The following is a 23,025-nucleotide window of genomic DNA, read 5'->3' on the forward strand; positions in this document are numbered from 1 at the left end:
TTACTATGAACAGAACCAATTATATCAAAATTTTATAATTAATTATTTACTAAATATATCAGATATAAAAATATAAAATTTCTAATATATATTTTATTCGAAATGTAAAAATAAATAACTTTAGTAAATAAGAACTTTTTAAATTTATATTTATTAGTTAATACGAATTTACAAGATAGTTAAATAAATAAAATTTTAAAATATTTGAATTAGTAATCATCATCTTTTAAACAAAGATATATATATATATATATATATATATATATATAGTGTTGGAAAGTGCCACATGACTCATAGGGCCATCACCACATGCATTACCCAGAGGAAGTTGATGAGCCAAAATTGGTGTTACATGGCCTTTGAGAAGTGCAAGTCCAGCTTTACTTTCATACTTTGGAAAAAGCGGTTTGCAATCATAAGGTTGGTGTATGATGGTGACAGCAACGTTGTTGCAATCATAATCCAATTACGAGGTGGCCGTCATGAAGAAACCGCAGTTGCAAACTGCTTTTTCCAAATTTAAACTTGAATTTCCCCAAAAGAAAATATAACACCAACTTTGACTCATCTATTTTGTTTAATATGAAACTAAATTGAATGCTTCAAAATAAATAGAAATAGAATCACTGGCAGTATTTTGAATTTAGAGATTAATTACATGATGTAAAATCAATTAAAATTATCCCTAATTAGGTAAGATAAACAGTAGAGCAACTCATAGCCATTCATGATTCAAGGGAATGATGTAAATTTTAAAACTCCGATTATTTACTCATTCTATTATTTCAAAATTCAGCATTTAATTACTTAAACATGTGAGCTGTTATAAATAAAAACCACATTCATCACGGATCTTCGTATACTTTGCAAAAATGGGTTCAGTGGGTTTCAAAATTTTGGTTTTTGGTTTGGTTCTTGTGAACGTGGCAATGTTGTGTAATGGAGGATCAACAAGCACTTTCGTTAGGAATGAAGAGAAGGCGGTGGATATGCCACTTGATAGTGATGTATTTGCTGTTCCTCCTGGTTATAATGCACCCCAGCAGGTACCCTTTTTCTCTTCATTTTTTTCAAAGTAGGATAGCGTTTTAAGATTGAGGAACTTTCCTGTTTGATTTGCATAAATTATAGTGAATTTCATAAATTTTAATGTGCTTTTCCTTCTTGGTTTTACATTAGTTTCTAAGTTTTAATGAATGAATATATGTATAAAAGGTTCATATAACACAAGGTGATCACGAGGGGAAAGCAGTGACTGTGTCATGGGTGACGGTGGACGAACCAGGCTCCAGCAAAGTGCGATACTGGAGCGAGAACAGCAAGCAAAAAAAGCTTGCTAAGGGAAAATATGTTACTTACAGATACTTCAATTACTCCTCTGGTTTTATTCATCACTGCACCATCAGAAATTTGGAGGTATTTCTTCTGCTTCATTCCATTGCATTCCATGTTTTTTTTGTACCAATTTCAGTTTGATGCTTATGAAGAATAGAGAAAAGTGTCATTTTTGTTATGCAATCAATCCATTATTGATTCATGTGGTTCTTGCTTTGGACAGTACAACACCAAATGCTACTATGAAGTTGGAATCACCAACACAACAAGGCAATTTTGGTTTGTGACTCCTCCTCAAGTTGGTCCTGATGTGCCATACACATTTGGTCTCATTGGTAAGTATATTCTATCAACTATGTTAAAATTTTCCTAATAGAGACTAATTTAACTAAGACAAAAAAATTATAATATGGTGGACTAATTTGATTTACAAGTATATAATGTTAGGGAACTAAAACTGAATTTCCTAAAGTTGTGATCTACTTTGCTTGATGTATACAAATTTACAGTTTCAGCTTTTTTGGGAGTAAATTTACCCGAAATCAATGCCAATATGTTTTTTATTAATTAATATGGCAATGATCTGCAGGGGATCTTGGTCAGAGTTATGATTCAAATAAAACACTCACTCACTATGAAAAGAGCCCAAGTAAAGGACAAACTGTGTTGTTTGTTGGAGACCTTTCTTATGCGGATAATTACCCTAATCACGATAACGTTAGATGGGATACTTGGGGAAGGTTTGTAGAAAGGAGTACTGCTTATCAACCATGGATTTGGGTTGCAGGGAACCATGAAATTGATTTTGCTCCAGAAATCGTAAGGATTCTCTCGTAATAATTGTTTTAATTTGGTTTTGAGAAGTTAAGAAACTTAGTGTGTTTCATCTTTGTAGTCGGCTTTTGACACTAGTGAATGATATTTTGCAGGGTGAAACTGTACCTTTCAAGCCGTATATCCATCGCTATCATGTTCCTTATAGAGCATCGCAGAGTACCGCACCCTTCTGGTATTCTATCAAGAGAGCCTCGGCACACATCATAGTCTTGGCCTCATATTCAGCATATGGTATTCATAAATACATATTTTTTTGCGTGATATGTACTTTGAGCAAGCAATTTTGACCTATTGTTATGACTTTTTTGTAAACATCTTGAATAAAATGTATAAGCTTCAATTTTTCTTTCCAGGGAAATATACACCACAATACGAATGGCTTGAACAGGAGCTACCAAAAGTTAACAGGAGGGAGACTCCATGGTTGATTGTGCTTCTGCATTCGCCTTGGTATAACAGCTACAATTATCACTATATGGAAGGTGAATCGATGAGAGTAATGTATGAACATTGGTTTGTGAAGTACAAGGTTGATGTCGTGTTTGCAGGCCATGTTCATGCCTATGAACGATCCGTAAGTGTTAATACTAGGCTTGTTAAGCTACTAAACACTTCCTTTTTTGAAATTTGTGCATTACTCATTAGACCTGCCTTCAAACTAGAAAGATAACAATGCAACTAAATGTGTGTCACAAAGCCTCAAACAATGCACTTCAATGAGCTTTCACAAAGCCTCAACTAAATTATGTATCAGGAACGTGTCTCGAATATTGCTTACAACATTGTGAACGGTATTTGCGTTCCTGTGAAAGATCAATCGGCTCCTGTATATATAATCATTGGTGATGGAGGAAACCTTGAAGGCTTGGCTACCAAGTAAGGTCTAAACATAATAAATCATAATTCAGTTACTTTGATGTATCCGAGTCTGATTTAAATATCCATTAACCTGCAGCATGACAGAACCACAGCCGGCCTTCTCAGCATACAGAGAGGCTAGCTTTGGACACGCCATATTCGACATAAAGAACCGAACACATGCTCACTATGGCTGGCATCGGAATCAAGATGGATATGCCGTGGAAGCCGACAGCATGTGGTTTTTCAACAGATTCTGGCACGCAGTTGATGATTCCACAACTCATAGTTCTCATTGACACACATATGTATTGGTACTTTGAGAAGAATTCGCGATGTCAATAAAGTCATGGTTGCTGACATCTATGATCAACCGTTATGTTGTTGTACTTTTATGTCACATAAATGCAAATTGTTTGCTGCAATATTCAACCATTTCTCCAATTAACTTCCATAAATTTCAAATCCATTATTAATAAGAAAGTTGAGATTATTCTCAGAATACTTTGTTACAGTAGCATTTTGGCCTCATTCATTTTGATGCATAATTGATTGCTTTTGTTCATTTTATTCGAAGTAGCCGGACACCCTTTTTTTTTCTCTCTCTTTTAATACAAAGCGTACATCACTTATAATAAGAAGAGAAATCCGAAGCAACTTGAACCGTTCAATAATTTCTGTGAACAAAAAAATTTATAACTGAACTATGTTCTAAAATTTAAAACTGCAATGAAATTTAAAAAAATTAAATGAAAGACAACCCATTTTAAGAGCTGAATTTCAAGAAAGTACAATTCACAAATATAAACCTAAGCTTGTTGATGTTAAATCTCATCATGAGTTTACTGATATATACTAACCAAGTTAGAAATTATTGACATCTATCTCTAAGTGGTTGAATAATCAACTTGTGTCAAGTTAGTTAAATTCTGTTATTTCGGTTATGATAGTTAGTTGGAGTAATTGTGAGCATTTTTGCTATGCACCAATGCACCATCATGGTGCATAAATCAATGAGTAGTGTATATTATGGTGAATTCTACCTAACTCTCTTTGTAATAACATATAACTTACCCTCTATGACATGTTTTAATTTTTGATTGGTTAATATTTTAATAACCTCCCCCAAATCTTATCCATTCAAACTTCAAACAAAAAAAAAGGAAGAAAACTCATAGTGTTCTTCTTTTCTGTTCTAAGAATTTTCTAAAATTCAATCAACTGTTCTGGAGGCTATGGAACAACGGAAGAGTTACTAGAGGTTATAGCTTTGTCCCAATTAGGAATACATGATAAACCAGTAAGACTATTTTCCTTATCTACTAGATGAACCAATATATCACTAATCTAAATGAAAAAACATGTTCAAATTCTTCTTTTTCAATAAAAGGATAATTTCTTATTGAATTTGAGATGTGGATTTTCTTCCACTTTAAGTTGTTATTATTATTTTTCCTTTGTTTCTTAACTTTTTTAATATGAAGTTGGGGTTTCTGAATGTAGATTGGTATTTCAATAGCTTACTAACCTTATTTGATAAGGGGGTTGAAGAAGGTTTCATAAATGACTCTGCAAGGCATATAGTGGTCATAGGCTCATAGCAGACACATCAGAAGAATGAATAAAGAAAAATGGAGGTATGATTTATAAAATAAGGGGTAAATTAATCTAATCTGTCAATTTGTAGAACCATATACTACTCACTCCTGTTACTTTAAATGATATTACTTTGCTTAATACACTTATATTTTGTGATATCATTGACTTATCCCATTAATATAACATTGAAAAATGTTAAATAAAAATGACAAATCAAAGAATATGGAGTATAAACATTTTTTAGTGGGGCTAATTTCTAAATCACATGGAAAAAGAATTGTTGGCAAATTTCAATCATTCATTTGTTTTGTTTTTGTTTTTCTTCAAGAATATGTTCCTGTGCATCCCAAGGTTGCACCAAAGCGAAGTTAGGCAGAGGACCAATTTACAGGGCCTACTGAAAATGGAGAACTTAGATCTTAAAATCTCCATCATCCATTTGTGTAAAGAGCATATAAACCTGTCTAGCTCCATTTACTTGTAAAGAATACAAAAATATTAAAAACACAAGCATGTAACATGATTGAATAGTACTAAAGTTCCAAGAGGTTAGAATCTCTTTTTCCCTGAAAATAGACCCATTGACTCTGATTAAATTATACACTATAGTATAATGTGATGGCCAGAAGGTAACAAAGGCTAATATTTTTTAAAGCAGTGTGGGGTTGTTAAGATCAAGGTTAGTCCATTAGGCACTTGACACCTAGTTTTCTTTGTGTACTTGTAATTGTATTAGATTCACAAAGCGTGAATTTCGACTTTGTCATCATTGCTCTTTGATTATTCAGTTTTGTGGACAAAACTTGTTACAAAATTGACATATTTGTCATCTAGCTAGTGTCTTTACCCATAACAAGTTGACTACTAATTGGATGGTTCTACCCTGGATAATCTCTAAATTAGATGTTTTTAATATGTCCTATTTCAAAAAGGATAAGATGTCTATAATTTACACTTTCCTTCCACGGCAAAAGTATTGCTTATAATCTCCGGCCTTGATGGAACTCACCCAAGTGTGCGTATTTTATTTTATTTATTCATGTAAATATATCAAAACAGATTAAAATCATTTATCAATATATAAGAGTAGCATAAAAACTGAAGGTTTACCACATGGGTAATAAAAAATAGAACAAATTTAATTTAGTTGTAAGATATACAAATTCTATAGATGGTATAAAACGGATCAATTGACATTAAGTTTGGAAATTATGCTGAATATGAATAAGAATGATAATTAATAACAGATCAAAACTTTTTTTAATGTGCAAATGCACTCATCACGTAATCTTGCATTGAAAATCTTTGAATTTATTTGTACAAGATGCCCTTAAGAATTTAATGATTGAATAAGAGACGCACAAACCACATCATATATACATCACCGCCTATAACACCTTCTGAGTGCTTGCAATTTTGTTATTTCTAATGTAAAACCTATGAGTTTCTTTTAAAACTATGAGAATACACAATTAGTAACTAATCTACAAAATTTATAAGCAGCTCAAAGGTGTAGAAAGAGTGTGCAAATAACGGTCTTGCCAGAGCTATAACATAAATACATATATACACGTGATTTTGTCTGATGATTGGTATCAGTGGCTATCACTGCAAATTTTAAAATAACACAAGCAAATGGATATGTAGCATTTTGAATATACAGCAAATAAAATCCTACCATATATTACAGTACAAGCAGGTGCAAACTGCAAGGAAATGCCACGTTTGTGGAGATTATGTGATAGATGAATTCTGTTAGAAGCATTTCCGGTGAACAATGGAAGGTCCAGTTTCATCATATTCTCCCTTGGTTATATGTTGACTTTGAGGGAAAGCTACTTTGGCAAGTATGGCACCACCCACCCAAGCAGAATACTGGGTTAAGTTCTCTGGCATGTACTCTGGAGGCTGTAATAAACACAGACTATGAAATATATATATTCAACATGAATTATGATACTGCTCTTGCGATTTTTAGTTTATCACTGTATTAGGAGGAAGAAACATCTTTGCCGCTTGATAAGTTATGATATTAAAATTGACACAAGAGAAAGTCAACAACCATCTGGTAAAATAATATAAAACTTTAAAAACTGAGATGAATTTAGAAGATAACAATCTTACTTTAACCAGAGTACGTTGAATATCCTATGAACTTAATTCAAGGATTTACTATGTAATTAGGCTTTGTCATATATAATATTGAGAAGCACAGTGGTAGAGTGGCACTTAAGAGATTTCGCAACCAAGAGGTTCCTTATTCAAACCCTGGCCAAGTTTCACTGTTCAGCGAATCCCTTCGAATAAAAAATAGAGAAAATGGTTCGGGGGCTAAAATGACTTTTTGTATTGACAACAACGTCATATGATATTTTTGTCTTTTGGGTTACTTGAAACTACGTTGTTTTGGGCCTAAACATGAGGTCCAATTTCCTATGAAGAATCGGTTCGACGTCTTCTCCAGCGAGGCGAAGTCATTCGAGTTCTTCATGAGAATGTGGGGGTGTTACTTGTAAGAAATTTCAATGCCTAAATCAGCAAGGGTTTTAAGCAGATTTTATGTAGATTGAGTTCGAAGTATACTTGAAGACGTGTACTTATAATAGTAGAGGTGATAACTTAACCATCGCTATGTAACTTCCTCTCTTTCTGGTGGGGTGGTTAACCCCTTTTATCTAGGGATTGTTGAGATCTCTTTTTGAATTAGTAGGAGAGATTGTAGGAGGTGGTTTAGATCCACCCATTCTAGAAGGGATTAAGCTGAGTTGGCACAGCAAAAACAAACTTCCATGAGGTCGGGTAGTCGGTTGGAGTTGTGTTGGGATTTTCGTCATTCTTGAGCCTGATTTTTTGGGTCAGGGTATGAACAGTTCTCCTACTTGAGAGACCGATTTTCGCTATAAGCCAGATTCAAGCGTAAGTAAAATAAGTCGGTCAAGTCAAATGACTTCTATCATGGTTCAAAGGTCGGATGCTCGACATGTTTCTATCTCTCAGGTCGACAACTCGATGTGATTTTAATTGATGTGACGCTGGGTATCCTGTAACTATTCGCGTGCCTTTTCAGTTACATTGGTAATTGTGCGTAGCATTTAAAACAACATGGTATTACCAGTTTGCCCTTACTACTGGTTATAAAGGCTTGGCTTTTCTCCTTATTCTTCTTTTTTTCCCATCTTGTTTCTCTTCACATACATCTTCTTCTTGCAAAAAATATTTCTTTTCCATACTTCGTTCCTTTTGAAGTTCAAAACCGCTCCAGCTCCCTCTTTTCGTAGACTTTTGGTGTTACTGGTTTTTAATACTGCATTTATAGTGTCTTACAAGTTTTTTGTCAACAAGGTTGGTACTTTCTTTCTTTTTTAGTATATAAGTTGCTTGTATGTTATTTGATGTTTTCAAATTTTGGTTTTTTTGAATTCTTTTGCAGTACCGGTTATGGATATAGAATCTCTAGAGAAGTTTCGACTTAAGCATAAGATTTGTAGTGATAAGAGGGAGGAGAAGAAGTATGTTTTAGTTCCTGCGGATCCTAAGGAGAGGATTTGTTATGCTCGTTTTAACAGATCGGAAGAGCATTTCATTTTCTTGTATGAGTGTCTTTTCTGTAGACTGGGTGTAAAAATCTTTTTTTTCGACTTTGAACAAGACACCCTTTTAGAGTCTTGAGTTGCCCCCTCCCAATTTCACCCCAACTCCTGGAGTTTTCTGAGAGTTTACTAGTTGATAAGCCATGAGCTTGACCTTTGATGAATCCATATTTGATGATAAATTTTGCATTGATTTAAGTAGATTTCATCATATAAACCCACATTCATTCATCTAAATAGCATGTTTTGTGTTTTCTCTCTAAATTATGTCCAATTGTGAAAATATGCTATTTTGTGCTTATTTTAATCAATTTCATTCCACTTTCATTCTATTCGATGCCTAGATGGTTTTGATGAGTGATTTCAGGTATAATAGGTTGGAATGGCTTGATAAGAGTGGAAGAGAAGCATGCAATTGGAAGAAAACATGAAGGAAACAAAGGAGAAGTACACAGCTAAGTGTGCATATGCACAACAACCTGTGCATATGCACGACTGACGAAACTAGCAAGTGTGCGTATGCATACATCTGTGCGTACGCATAGGAGGAAAATCAGCAAGTGTGCGTACGCACACATCTGTGCGTACGTACAAGTCCCTGCACGTGACCTTATTAAAAAGTCACGTGGCTTGCAATTTTGAGGGTTCCCCGGCCCATTTCTGAAGGTTTTGAACTATATATGGAGGGGCTAGCAACACCATATGGGGGACCATACACTACACAATACACTTAGAGTAGTTTTAGGGTAGTTTAGCTTAGGTTTTCTCTCAATTTTCCTTAGGTTTAATTAGGGTTTATGCTACAAGTTTTCATTTTCCAATTGTGATCTTTGATTCTAGCCATTTCCATTGTAAGTATTTCCTTAATTTTCTCTTTTGTTATACTACTTGTGCTACACTTTCTTGTATTTCATTTTCCTTTATCAATACATATATAGTTTTGCAATTTTGATTTCTAGTTGGTTAATTTGATGATTGTTGGTTACTTTATATTTGTTTGAGTTACTATTGTTGATTTTGATCATTTGTGGTTCATAGTTTTTATCATTTTTCCAATTTTGCCATGTTTTATGCTTATGCCTACCATGTGTTTGATGAAATGCCAAATTTGATTATGGGGATTCCACCCCTTGGCTTGGGAAAAATGAGTATATAGGATACTAGAGTCATATTATCTGACATTTAGTGATAATTCTTGGGTTGTTAGTTGTTATTATTTCCACTAACGCTAGCTTTTTACTAAGGTAATTAGTAAGTGAGTTAGGATTTGTGGATTAATAACAATTATGCTCACTTGACCTACTCTTCGATGTTAAGGGTAGACTTGGTGAGATTAATCCATCATAATTATCATAGTTGTGGTTATGGCAAGGAAGGGATTCCATAACTTATCCGAAGTCAAGGTTCCATTTATGTTTTGAACCACAATTCTTTCAATTTTGAGTTTTACTTGTTCATATTACATACATATTTTTTAGTTCGTTTATTAGTTTATTAATTACAATTTTGATTGTTCTTTAATTCCTTTAATTTCTTGCTTCATCATTGAAAACCCCTTGCTCTTCACAACTAAAATTGTGCGTTCTTAGGCACTAGTTCCTAGGGAAGACGACCCGAGGTTTAGTTACTCTCGGTTAATTTGTATTTGAAAACTAAACTTTGATGGTGGGATTGGTTGCCGGTTTGGTCTATACTTGCAACAGAAGTTATTTTAAGTGGAAAAATCCGAACTGGTGTAATTCTCCTCCATCAAGTTTTTGGCGATGTTGCCGGGGACTAGTGCAATAAGTGCTATAGTTTTAGTTGTTGTGAATATGTGAATAGTGTGAATAGATACTTTTTGGGTTGGTTGTTTGCTTTTTTTAGTAATTAGGATTTTATCTCTTTTGATGTCTTTTGTTCTTATTTTCTATTTTTTTCTATGAGTTATCACCCTCTTGGTTTAGAGTATGGTTATGATCATTTTGTAGGGCTTGATAACTTCAATTTTGAATTGCACCATGGGATGGAAAATTCAATTGAGGAAGGAGCAATCTCCTCCATACTACAATGAGCAACACCCTCCCTAATATGCATACCCAAACCAAGGATATGGTGGATTTTACAACGATTACATACGTTCGCCACCATATACCTATGACCCATACCTCTAACATAATCCTCAATCAACACATTTTCAAACACCACACCACTACTACCATCCACCTTCTTACATACCACCTTGGTGCACGAATCCCCACACCTTCGTACAACTGTACCAGCAAGTGCACCGGATCGCCCAAGTAATACCTGAGCGAGTCAAGGTCAATCCCACAAGGATTGTGGCTTGAAGCAAGCAATGGTTGTCTTGCAGGTCTTAGTCAGGTGGAATCAGAAGGGTTATGCTTGGAACTTTGTATAAGTACTTGTTATATAAAACATTTGGATGTTAAGTTGAAATAAGAATAGAAATAGAGTTGAGAGTCGGAGTTGCTTTGTCTTTCTAAATGAACTCTGGTACTACTGCTCTCCTTGCTTGTGAGTGACTTTTTCAATGGCAGGCTGTATGTCATTGACACTAGTTTGAGCAGCTGCCAATACTCCTCTGGATCTGAACCCTAGGTTTAGTGCGGATCCATTCTGATTGAGGGTGAAGCTTCTGCAGTTCATTCTCCTTGATGATCCTACTCAAAACGCCATAGACAAGGTCGAATCTTCTGGATCGGAGGAATGCTGCGCCTTTGGTTCTAGCCTCTACCACAGAGACCCTAATCTCCCCGGAAATTGGCTGAACTGATGTCTCGAGAAGTCCCCAACGAAGTCGTGGATTAGCCGTCTAAGAGATGTATATTCAAGCTAGCGGTTCATCATTGTCCGATAAAAGACGCACTCTGAACCCATGTAGAATGTGATAACCTTATGCCAGTTCAACGCATTCATAGTGATGAAGAACGAATACACATCTTAGAATTAATCAAACACGGATCGAAGAGAAACAGTAACACTTTTAGTAATACATAGGACTCATCAGGGTTCCTCCCCTTAACCTAGGAGGTTTAGAAACTCATACTAATGTGAAAACAATGTAAAACTAAAAAATAATGTGTATCCTCCAAAAAGGTCTGAAGACATTGTGTAAAATAACTCTTAAATACTGAACAAATGACTAGTAAGGGTTAAACAGTCTATTTAATGCTGAAATCCTCCTCTGGGGACCACTTAGTGAGTGTTTGGGCTGAGCTTTGATGAGATTCACGTGCTATGAGGCTCCTTGGGTGTGGAACGCCACCTAGGGGGTCCTCTCTGGGCCTTTGGACGCTGGGCTCTACTCTTTGGGCGTTGGACGCCTGGAAGGGGACAGGAAGTTGGCGTTGGACGCCAGTTTTGGGCCTTCTAATCCAAAGCAAGGTATAAACTATTAAATATTACTGGAAAGCTCTAGAAATCAGCTTTCTATAGTTGTTGAGAGCACTCCATTCAGACTTCTGTAGCTCCAGAAAACCTCTTCCAAATGTAGGCAGGTTAGATCTGGACAACATCTGCAGTGCTTTCTCTGTCTTTGAATCAGACTTCTGCTCCAACTCCTCAATTTCAGCCAGAAAATACCTAAAATTGTACAAAAACACAAAAACTCATAGTAGAATCCAAAAATGTGAATTTAACACTAAAACCTATAAAAACTAAATAAAACTACTAAAAACTATATGAAAATGATGTCAAAAAGCGTATAAAATATCCGCTCATCACAACACCAAAATTAAACCGTTGCTTGTCCCTAAGCAACTAAAAACACAGTAGGATAGAAAGAAAATTAAGATACAATAAATTTTTATGTTTCAAAGCTTAGTTAAAATAAGATGAGCAGGACTTAGTAGCTTTTTGCTTCTGAATAGTTTTGGTATCTCACTATTCGTTGAAACTCAGAGATGTTGGCATCATTAGGAACTTAGAATCCAGATGATATTATTGACACTCTTACTTAAGCTTATTTTGATTCTTGAACACAACTTTTCAGACTCTTGGCCGTGACTCTAAGTACTCTGTTTTCCAATATTACCACCGGATACATTCATGCCACAGACACTTTACCTGGGTGAACCTTTTCAAATTGTGACTCAGCTTTGCTAAAGTCCCCAGATAGAGGTGTCCAGAGTTCTTAAGCACACGCTTTTGCTTTGGACCACGACTTTAACCGCTCAGTCTCAAGCTTTTCACTTGACACCTTCACGCCACAGGCACATGGTTAGGGACAGCTTGGTTTAGCCGCTTAGGCCAGGATTTTATTCCTTTGGGCCCTCCTAACCACTGATGCTCAAAGCATTGGGCCCTTTCACCGTTGCCTTTTGGGTTAAAGGGTTACTGGCTTTTTCAATCTGCCCTCCTTTTCCTGCATTTTTGGGCAGTAATGGATTTTTCTGCTTTTTATTTTTTTTGGTTTTTCGCCACTTTTTTCTTTCTTTTTCACATGCTTATAATTTTTTTTTCTTTTGTAACATGCTTTTTCTTTTACTTTTTGTTGCTTTTTCTTGCTTCAAGAATCAATTTTCAGATTTTTTCGCTTATCAATAATATTTTTCCTTTTTTCTTATTCTTTCAAGAGCCAACATTCTAAAGTTACAACTTAAAATATACACTGTTTATTTCATACATTCAGAAAATAAAAGCGAATGACACCACATCAAATTAATTAAACTAATCTTATTTTAAACTTAAAATTCATGCATCTCTCAATTCTTTTCAAAAATTTTTGTTTTTTAAGCAAGGTGAGGGATATATGGAACATTTTAAGTCTTTAAGACATCAATGCAAATGATCATGCAACTAGAACAAGAGAGCAGATAAATAAACAGACAGAAAACGGAAAAATAATAGGAATGGAGTAAAAGAGAACGAATCCACCTAATGATGGTGGCCAGTGCTCCTCCTTGAGGATCCCATGTAGTGCTTGATCTCTTCTATCTCACTCCTTTGCCTTTGTTGAGGCGGCTGCACAGGCTCATGTGCATGCTCTCTAGTTTGCTCCATCCTCTTCTTCTATACTTAAGAGTGGTAGAAGTCACAAAGCAGAGCTTTTACAACACCAAACTTAAGAGTTTTGCTCGCCCTCGAGCAAATATGATCAATGGGAAGGTAGAAGGTGGGGTAGGTGGAGCTTCTGTGGGACCTCTTGGTTCTGAGAGGCTAGGGAATTCCAGATTCCCTACTTCTCTGCATTGGCGTTTAAACGCCCAGGGGCTGCTCCCTGGCTGGCATGCAATGCCAGCAATGCTCCCCTCGTGGGGCGTTGAACGCCCAGCAGCGATACCCTGGCTAGCTGATGAGCGAATATTTTATACCCTTTTTGGCATTGTTTTTACATAGTTTTTAGTATGTTTTAGTTACTTTTTGTTACATTTTTATTAGTTTTTATGCAAAAATCACAATTCTGGACTTTACTATGAGTTTGTGTGTTTTTCTGTAATTTCAGGTATTTTCTGGCTGAAATTTAGGGAGTTGAGCAAAAATCTGATTCAGAGGCTGATACAGGACTACAGATGCTGTTGGATTCTGACCCTCCTTCACTCGAAGTGGATTTTCTGGAGCTACAAAAGCCCAATTGACGCGCTCTCAATTGCGTTGGAAAGTAGACATTCTGGAATTTCCATCAATATATAATAGTCCATGCTTTTTTTAAGATTTGATGGCCCAAACTGGCGTCCAAATGCCAGCAACCCTTTTCTGGCGTAAAACGCTAGAACTGGCACCAAAACTGGAGTTAAACGCCCAAACTGGCACCCAAGCTGGTGTTTAACTCCAAGAATGGCCTATGCACGTGAAAGCTTCAATACTCAGCCCAAGCACAGACCAAGTGGGCCCCGAAAGTGGATTTCTGCACTATTTGCACTTAGTTACTTATTTTCTGTAATCCTTAGTAACTAGTTGAGTATAAATAGCACTTTTTAGACTTTTATCATCAAGCTTTATGCCATTGTTCACATTTGGAGGCTGGCCCTTCGGCCATGCCTAGAACTTTCACTCTTATGTATTTTCTATGGTGGAGGTTCTACACCTCATAGATTAAGGTGAGGAGTTCTACTGTTCTTCATGAATTAATGCAAGTACTATTGTTTTTCCTTCAATTCACGCCTACTTCTTCTCCAAGATATACTCTTGTACTTAATTCAGTTAAGTCAAAATGAATGGGTGACCCGTGACAATCACCCACTATCTTCATTACTCGCTTAGCCAAGATCCGCGTGCCTGACAACCACAAGCGGTCTACATGATGTTCAACGTAGTCATTAGACAACAGCTGGAGTATATTCTCTTGGGTTTCTAATCAATGATTCACATAATCTCTCCTGACAACAGAGCATCTGAATCTAAGATTAGAACCTTCATGGTATAGGCTAGAACCATTAGCAGCATTCCTGAGATCCGGAAAGTGCAAACCTTGTCTGTGGTATTTCGAGTAGGATCTGGGAAGGGATGACTGTAAAGAGCTTCAAACTTGCGAATGTTGGGCGCAGTGACAGTGTGCAAAAGGATAGAGAGATCCTATTCTGACGCTAGCGGGAACCGACAGATGATTAGCCGTGTGGTAGCTGTACATGGTATTTTTCATCCGAGACGAGAAATCTGACAGTTGATTAGCCGTACAGAGATCGTACCTGGTATTTTTCATCCGAGAGGATCATACAACTTGCTATGGAAGGGAGCACGCATGGTTGGAAGAAGACAATAGGAAAGCAGAGGTTCAGAAGCAACAAAGCATCTCCAAACGCTTATCTGAAATTCCCACCAATGAATTACATAAGTATCTTTATTTTATTTATCTTTTAATTATCAAAACCTCATAACCAGTTGAATCCGCCTGACTAAGATTTATAGGATGACCATAGCTTGCTTCAAGCCGACAATCTCCATGGGAACGACCCTTACTCACGTAAGGTATTACTTGGACAACCTAGTGCACTTGCTGGTTAGTTGTGCGGAGTTGTGAAAAGTGTGAATCACAATTTCGTGCACCAAGTTTTTGGCGCCGTTGCCGGGGATTGTTCGAGTTTGGACAACTAACGGTTCATCTTGTTGCTTAGATTGGGTAATTTTATTTTATGTTTAAGCTTTTTATTTTTAATTTTGAAAAAAAATAATACAAAAAAATTTAATTAAATTATAAAAACCAAAAAGATTTTGTGTTTCTTGTTTGAGTCCAGTGTCAAATTTTAAGTTTGGTGTCAATTGCATGTTTTAATTTTTCTTTAATTTTCAAAAATATATGCATTGTGTTCTTCATTGATCTTCAAGTTGTTCTCGATGATTTTCCTTGTTTGATCTTTAAATTTTATTGTTTTGTGTCTTTTCCTGTTTTTCTTGTGCATTTTCGAATTCAATGTGTTTAAAAGTAAAAAATTTTTTAAGTTTGGTGTCTTGCATGTCTTTCTTTTCTTAAAAATTTTCAAAAATATGTTCTTGATGTTCATCTTGATCTTCAAAGTGTTCTTGGTGTTCATCTTAACATTCAAAGTGTTCTTGCATATTTTTCTTGTTTTGATTCATACTTTTTATGTCATGTGTCATTTTGTTATTTTTCTCTTTCTTCATTAAATTCAATAAAATCAAAAAAATATCTTTCCATATTTCACTCATAATTTTTGAAATTTTGGGTTGACTTATTAAAAAAATTTTAAAATTTAGTTGTTTCTTGTTAGTCAAGTCAAAATTTTAATTTAAAAATTCTATCTTTTCAAATCTTTTTCGAAATCAAATCTTTTTTATTTTTATTTTAATATTTTCGAATTCTTTCTTAAAAGTTTTCAAAATCTTTTTCATTTAATGTTTCAAATCTTTTTCAAAATAAAATCTTTTTCATTTTTTCTTTCATGTTTTTCGAAAATTCTTCAAAAACAAATTTTCAAAATCTTTTTCTTAATCTTATTTCAAAATTTTCGAAATCTTTGCTAGCATTTAATGTTTTGATTCAAAAATTTCAAGTTTGTTACTTTCTTATTAAGAAAAGTTCAATCTTTAAATTCTAGAATCATATCTTTTAATTTCTTATTAGTCAAGTCATGAACTTTAATTTTAAAAATCAAATTTTTTTTAATTTCTTTTTCAAATCTTTTTCAAAATAAATGTCAATCATATCTTTTTCAAAATCTAATTTCAAAATCTTTTTCTAACTTCTTATCTTTTCAAAATTGATTTTCAAATCTTTTTCACTAAATTACTTGTTTGTTTTGTTTTGATTTTAAAAAGTTTACTATTTCTTATCTTTTTCAAAACCACCTAACTACTTTTCTCTCTCTCTAATTTTCGAAAATTAACTAACCACTTTTTCAAAATTCTTTTTAATTAACTAATTGTTTTAAATTCTAATTTTATTTTTTTTAATAAATTCGAATTCTAACCAATAATTAAAATAAAAACAAAAATATTTTTCTTTTCTTTTAAACTAATATTTGAATTCTCTCCCTCTCTTCTCTTTCTATTTATTTTATTTAATTACTAACACTTCTCTTCTACTCATAAATTCGAACCCTCTCCCTCTCTCTGTGTTCAAATTTTTCTTATTCTCACCCTACCTCATTCTTCTATTCTTCTACTCACATAAAGGAAGAGACATAGAGGAGCTCAAGAACTCCATAGGATCTTCAAGAGGAAGAACTAGCCGCCGTCACTAAGGTGGACCCGTTCTTTAATTTTCTTGTTCTTATTTTTCTATTTTTTGGTTTCCATGCTTTATGTTTTGTCTATGTTTGTGTCTTTATTACATGATCATTAGTGTTTAGTGTCTATGTCTTAAAGCTATGAATATTCCATGAATCTTTCACCTTTCTTAAATGAAAAATGTTTTTTGAAAAAGAAAAAGAAGTACATGAATTTTGGATTCTATCTTGAAAATAGTTTAATTATTTTTGATGTGGTGATAATACTTTTTGTTTTCTGAATGAATGCTTGAACAGTGCATATTTTTGATAGTGAAGTGATGAGCGGAAAATTTGTACGCTTTTTGGCATTGTTTTTAGTATGTTTTTGGTATGATCTAGTTAGTTTTTAGCATATTTTTATTAGTTTTTAGTTAAAATTCACTTTTCTGGACTTTACTATGAGTTTGTGTGTTTTTCTGTGATTTCAGGTATTTTCTGGCTGAAATTGAGGGACCTGAGCAAAAATCTGATTCAGAGACTAAAAAGGACTGTAGATGCTGTTGGATTCTGACCTCCCTGCACTCGAAGTGGATTTTCTGGAGCTACAGAAGCCCAATTGGCGCGCTCTCAACGGCGTTAGAAAGTCGACATCCTGGGCTTTCCAGCAATATATGATAGTCCATACTTTGCCCAAGATTTGATGGCCCAAACCGGCGTTCAAAGTCACCCTTAGGAATTCCAGCGTTAAACGCCGGAACTGGCACCAAAATGGGAGTTAAACGCCCAAACTGGCACAAAAGCTGGCGTTTAACTCCAAGAAGAGTCTCTACACGAAAATGCTTCATTGCTCAGCTCAAGCACACACCAAGTGGGCCCGGAAGTGGATTTTTATGTCTTTTACTCATCTCTGTACACCCTAGGCTACTAGTTTTCTATAAGTAGGACCTTTTACTATTGTATTGGGATATCTTGGTAGCTATCTTTGTTCTCATGCTATCTTAGATCATTGGGAGGCTGGCCATTCGGCCATGCCTAGACCCTGTACTTATGTATTTTCAACGGTGGAGTTTCTACACACCATAGATTAAGGTGTGGAGCTCTGCTGTACCTCGAGTATTAATGCAATTACTATTGTTCTTCTATTCAATTCCGCTTGTTCTTGTTCTAAGATATCACTTGTTCTTCAATTTGATGAATGTGATGATCCGTGACACTCATCATCATTCTCACCTATGAACGTGTGACTGACAACCACCTCCGTTCTACCTTCGATTGGGTGAATATCTCTTGGATTCCTGATACACGATGCATGGTTGATCGCCTGACAACCGAGTGCTTGCCTGACAACCGAGCCAGCCATTCCGTGAGATCAGAGTCTTCGTGGTATAGGCTAGAACTGATGGCGGCATTCAAGAGAATCCGGAAGGTCTAACCTTGTCTGTGGTATTCTGAGTAGGATTCAATGATTGAATGACTGTGACGTGCTTCAAACTCCTGAGGGCGGGGCGTTAGTGACAGACGCAAAAGAATCACTGGATTCTATTCCGGCATGATCGAGAACCAACAGATAGATAGCCGTGCCATGACAGGGTGCGTTGAACATTTCCACTGAGAGGATGGGAGGTAGCCACTGACAACGGTGAAACCCTTGCTTAAGCTTGCCATGGAAAGGAGTAAGAAGGATTGGATGAAGACAGTAGGAAAGCAGAGAGACGGAAGGGAAGGCATCTTCATGCGCTTATCTGAAGTTCCTACCATTGAATTACATAAGTATCTCTATCTTTATCTTTATGTTTTATGCGTTCATCACCATATCCATTTGAGTTTGCCTGACTAAGATTTACAAGATGACCATAGCTTGCTTCATACTAACAATCTCCGTGGGATCGACCCTTACTCGCGTAAGGTTTATTACTTGGACGACCCAGTGCACTTGCTGGTTAGTTGTGCGAAGTTGTGTTAATGCCATGGTATTGAACACCAAGTTTTTGGGGTTCATGACCGGGGATTATGAGAGTTGTGAAAAGTATTGTTCACAATTTCGCGCACCAAGTTTTTGGCGCCGTTGCCGGGGATTGTTTGAGTTTGGACAACTGACGGTTCATCTTGTTGCTTAGATTAGGTATTTTTTTTTTCAGAGTTCTTGAAGATGAATTCTAGAGTTTCATGATGATTTGTTGAAGTCTGGCTGGCTGTGAAGCCATGTCTAATTTCATTGGACCGAGGTTTCAACTTATCATCACAAGAGCTTGTTGATTTTTATCAATCTTGCTTTTGGAGCAGTGATCTGCTAAGGCTTGGCTGGCCATTGGCCATGTCTAGTGTTTTGGACCGAAGCTTTCTTTGAAAGCTTGGCTGGCTGTGAAGCCATGTCTAATTCCTGGACCGGAGTCTTAGACTAGCATTGCACTGATTCCTAGAATTCTCATTAAGAATTTTGATATCTTTTTCCACTTAATTTTCGTAAAACACAAAAAAATCAAAAAAATCATAAAATCCAAAAATTTCTTGTTTGAGTCTAGTGTCTCATCTTAAGTTTGGTGTCAATTGCATGCATTCATTCATGTGTCTTAAGGATCTTCAAGTAATTCTTGATGATTTTCGTGCTCTGATCTTTAAATTCTATTGACTTGAGTGTTTTGTGTGTCTCATATGCATTCTCATTTTGTTAGTGTCAATAGTATACAAACTGCTAAGTTTGGTGTCTTGCATGCATTGTTATTTGATTCTTGTTGCATTTTGATTATTCCTTATTATTAAAAATCAAAAAATATTTCTAATTTGTGTCTTTTCAAGTCAATAATACAGAGAATTAAAGATTCAGAACATACAGCAGAGAAATTGCACAGAAAAAGCTGGGCGTTCAAAACGCCCAGTGAAGAAGGACAGACTGGCGTTTAAACGCCAGCCAGGGTACCTGGTTGGGTGTTTAACGCCCAAAAGGGTAGCATTTTGGGCATTAAACGCCAGAATGTGCACCATTCTGGGCGTTTAACGCCAGGATGGCACAAGGGGGAAGATTTTGTTTTCAAATCAAAATTTTTCAAGTTTTCAAAGTTTTTCAAAATCAAATCTTTTTCAAATCATATACTTTCAATCAAATCTTTTTCAAAATCAATTTCTTTCTATTTTTAAAGATACTTACTATCAATTAATGATTTGATTCAACATCTCAAGTATGTTGCCTTTTCTGTTGAGAAAGGTTTAATGTTTGAATCATATCTTTTCTTGTTAGCCAAGTTTTTAATTTTCAAAATCAAATCTTTTTAAAATGTTTTTCAAATCATATCTTCTCAATCACATCTTTTTTAAAACCAATCATATCTTCTTAACCACATCTTTTTCAAAATAGTTTTCAATCAAATCTTTCTGATTTCTAATTTCAAAATCTTTTTCAAAAATCACTTGATTTTTTTTTCCACTTTCATTTTCGAAAATCAATTAGTGTTTTTCAAAAATGTTTTCAAAAATCTTTACTTAATTTTCGAAAATCACTTCCCTTCTTCTCACATCCTTCTATTTATGGACTAACACTATTCCTTAATGTAAAATTCGAACTCCATCTTCTTTGATAAGTTCGAATTTTCTACTTCTGTCTTCTACTTTTCTTTTCCTCTGACACCTAAAGGAATCTCTATACTGTGACATAGAGGATTCCACATTTTCTTGTTCTCTTCTCTTTCTTATGAGCAGGAGCAAAGACAAAAGCATTCTTGTTGAGGCTGACCCTGAACCTGAAAGGACCTTGAAGAGAAAGCTAAGAGAAGCCAAAGCACAACTCTCTTTAGAGGACCTGACCGAATTCTTCAAAGAAGAAGAACACATGGCAGCCGAAAACAACAATGCCAACAATGCAAGGAAGGTGCTGGGTGACTTTACTGCACCTACTCCCAACTTCTATGGGAGAAGCATCTCTATCCCTGCCATTGGAGCAAACAACTTTGAGCTTAAGCCTCAATTAGTTTCTCTAATGCAACAGAATTGCAAGTTCCATGGACTTCCATTGGAAGATCCTCATCAGTTTTTAGCTGAATTCTTGCAAATCTGTGACACTGTCAAGACTAATGGGGTTGACCCTGAGGTCTACAGACTTATGCTATTCCCTTTTGCTGTAAGAGACAGAGCTAGGACATGGTTGGACTCACAACCTAAAGAAAGCCTGGACTCTTGGGAAAAACTAGTCAATGCCTTCTTGGCAAAGTTCTTTCCACCTCAAAAATTGAGTAAGCTTAGAGTGGAAGTCCAAACCTTCAGACAGAAGGAAGGAGAATCCCTCTATGAAGCTTGGGAAAGATATAAACAATTAATCAGAAAGTGTCCTTCTGATATGCTTTCTGAATGGAGCATCATAGGTATTTTCTATGATGGTCTCTCTGAATTGTCCAAGATGTCTTTGGATAGCTCTGCTGGAGGATCTCTTCATCTGAAGAAGACGCCTACAGAAGCTCAAGAGCTGATTGAAATGGTTGCAAATAACCAATTCATGTACACTTCTGAAAGGAATCCTGTGAACAATGGGACTAGTCAGAAGAAAGGAGTTCTTGAGATTGACACTCTGAATGCCATATTGGCTCAGAACAAAATATTGACTCAACAAGTCAATATGATTTCTCAAAGTCTGTCTGGAATGCAAAATGCACCAAGCAGTACTAAGGAAGCTTCATCTGAGGAAGAAGCTTATGATCCTGAGAACCCTTCAATGGAAGAGGTGAATTACATGGGAGAACCCTATGGAAACACCTATAATCCTTCGTGGAGGAATCATCCAAATCTTTCATGGAAGGATCAACAGAGACCTCAACAAGGTTTCAATAACAATAATGGTGGAAGAAACAGGTTTAGCAATAGCAAGCCTTTTCCATCATCTTCTCAGCAACAGACAGAGAGTTCTAAGCAGAATACCTCTGACTTAGCAACCATGGTCTCTGATCTAATCAAAACCACTCAAAGTTTCATGACTGAAATAAGGTCCTCCATTAGAAACTTGGAGGGACAAGTGGGTCAGCTGAGCAAGAAAATTACTGAACTCCCTCCTAGTACTCTCCCAAGCAATACAGAAGAAAATCCAAAAGGAGAGTGCAAGGCCATCAACATGGCCGAATTTTGGGAGGAAGAAGAGGCAGTGAACGCCACTGAGGAAGGCCTCACTGGACGTCCACTGGCCTTCAATGAGTTCCCCAATGAGGAATCATGGGAATCTGAGGCTCAAAATGAGACCATAGAGATTCCATTGGACTTACTTCTGCCATTCATGAGCTCTGATGAGTATTCCTCCTCTGAAGAGGATGAGTATGTCACTGAAGAGCAAGTTGCTAAATATCTTGGAGCAATCATGAAGCTAAATGACAAGTTATTTGGAAATGAGACTTGGGAGGATGAACCCCCTTTGCTCACCAAAGAACTGGATGACTTGTCTAGGCAGAAATTACCTCAAAAGAGACAAGATCCTGGGAAATTTTCAATACCTTGTACCATAGGCACCATGACCTTCAAGAAGGCCTTGTGTGACTTAGGGTCAAGTGTAAACCTCATGCCTCTCTCTGTAATGGAGAAGCTAGGGATCTTTGAGGTGCAAGCTATAAAAATCTCACTAGAGATGGCAGACAACTCAAGAAAACAAGCTTATGGACTTGTAGAGGATGTTCTGGTAAAGGTTGAAGACCATTACATCCCTACTGATTTCATAGTCCTAGAGACTGGGAAGTGCATGGATGAATCCATCATCCTTGGCAGACCCTTCCTAGCCACAGCAAAGGCTGTGATTGATGTTGATAGAGGAGAGTTGATCATTCAAGTGAATGAAGAATCCTTGGTGTTTAAGGCTCAAGGATATCCCTCTGTCATCATGGAGAGGAAGCATGAAGAGCTTCTCTCAAAGCAGAGCCAAACAGAGCCCCCACAGTCAAACTCTAAGTTTGGTATTGGGAGGCCACTACCAAACTCTAAGTTTGGTGTTGAACCCCCACATTCAAACTCTAAGTTTGGTGTTGGGAGGTTTCAACATGGATCTGAGCATCTGTGAGGCTCCATGAGAGTCCTCTGTCAAGCTACTGACATTAAAGAAGCGCTTGTTGGGAGGCAACCCAATGTTATATTTTATCTATTTTCTTTTGTTATTTTATCTTTTTTTTTATAGGTTGATGATTATGAGAAGTCACAAAATCAATGAAAAAAGCAAAAATAGAATGAAAAACAGG

The 23,025-nt window shown here is 36.0% G+C and overlaps 1 protein-coding gene and 1 non-coding gene across 2 annotated transcripts; one reads left to right on the top strand and one right to left on the bottom strand.

Annotated features, from left to right (window-relative positions):
- Positions 1 to 854: 854 nt before the first annotated feature.
- On the top strand, positions 855 to 3,488 carry LOC130933012 (purple acid phosphatase-like). Its single transcript, XM_057862500.1, has 8 exons — positions 855 to 1,046; positions 1,216 to 1,416; positions 1,559 to 1,670; positions 1,925 to 2,154; positions 2,265 to 2,403; positions 2,526 to 2,746; positions 2,927 to 3,048; positions 3,128 to 3,488. Exons 1-8 carry the CDS (start codon positions 873 to 875, stop codon positions 3,327 to 3,329), a joined length of 1,401 nt encoding a protein of 466 aa, XP_057718483.1. The 5' UTR covers positions 855 to 872; the 3' UTR covers positions 3,330 to 3,488.
- A 17,565-nt stretch (positions 3,489 to 21,053) lies between these two features.
- Positions 21,054 to 21,161, bottom strand: LOC130937805 (small nucleolar RNA R71). Its single transcript, XR_009069003.1, has one exon. It is a non-coding gene; the product is annotated as a small nucleolar RNA R71 (small nucleolar RNA).
- Between the last annotated feature and the right edge of the window lie 1,864 nt (positions 21,162 to 23,025).

The sequence above is a fragment of the Arachis stenosperma genome, chromosome 6 (genome assembly GCF_014773155.1).
Source record: "Arachis stenosperma cultivar V10309 chromosome 6, arast.V10309.gnm1.PFL2, whole genome shotgun sequence".
NCBI lineage: Eukaryota > Viridiplantae > Streptophyta > Magnoliopsida > Fabales > Fabaceae > Arachis > Arachis stenosperma.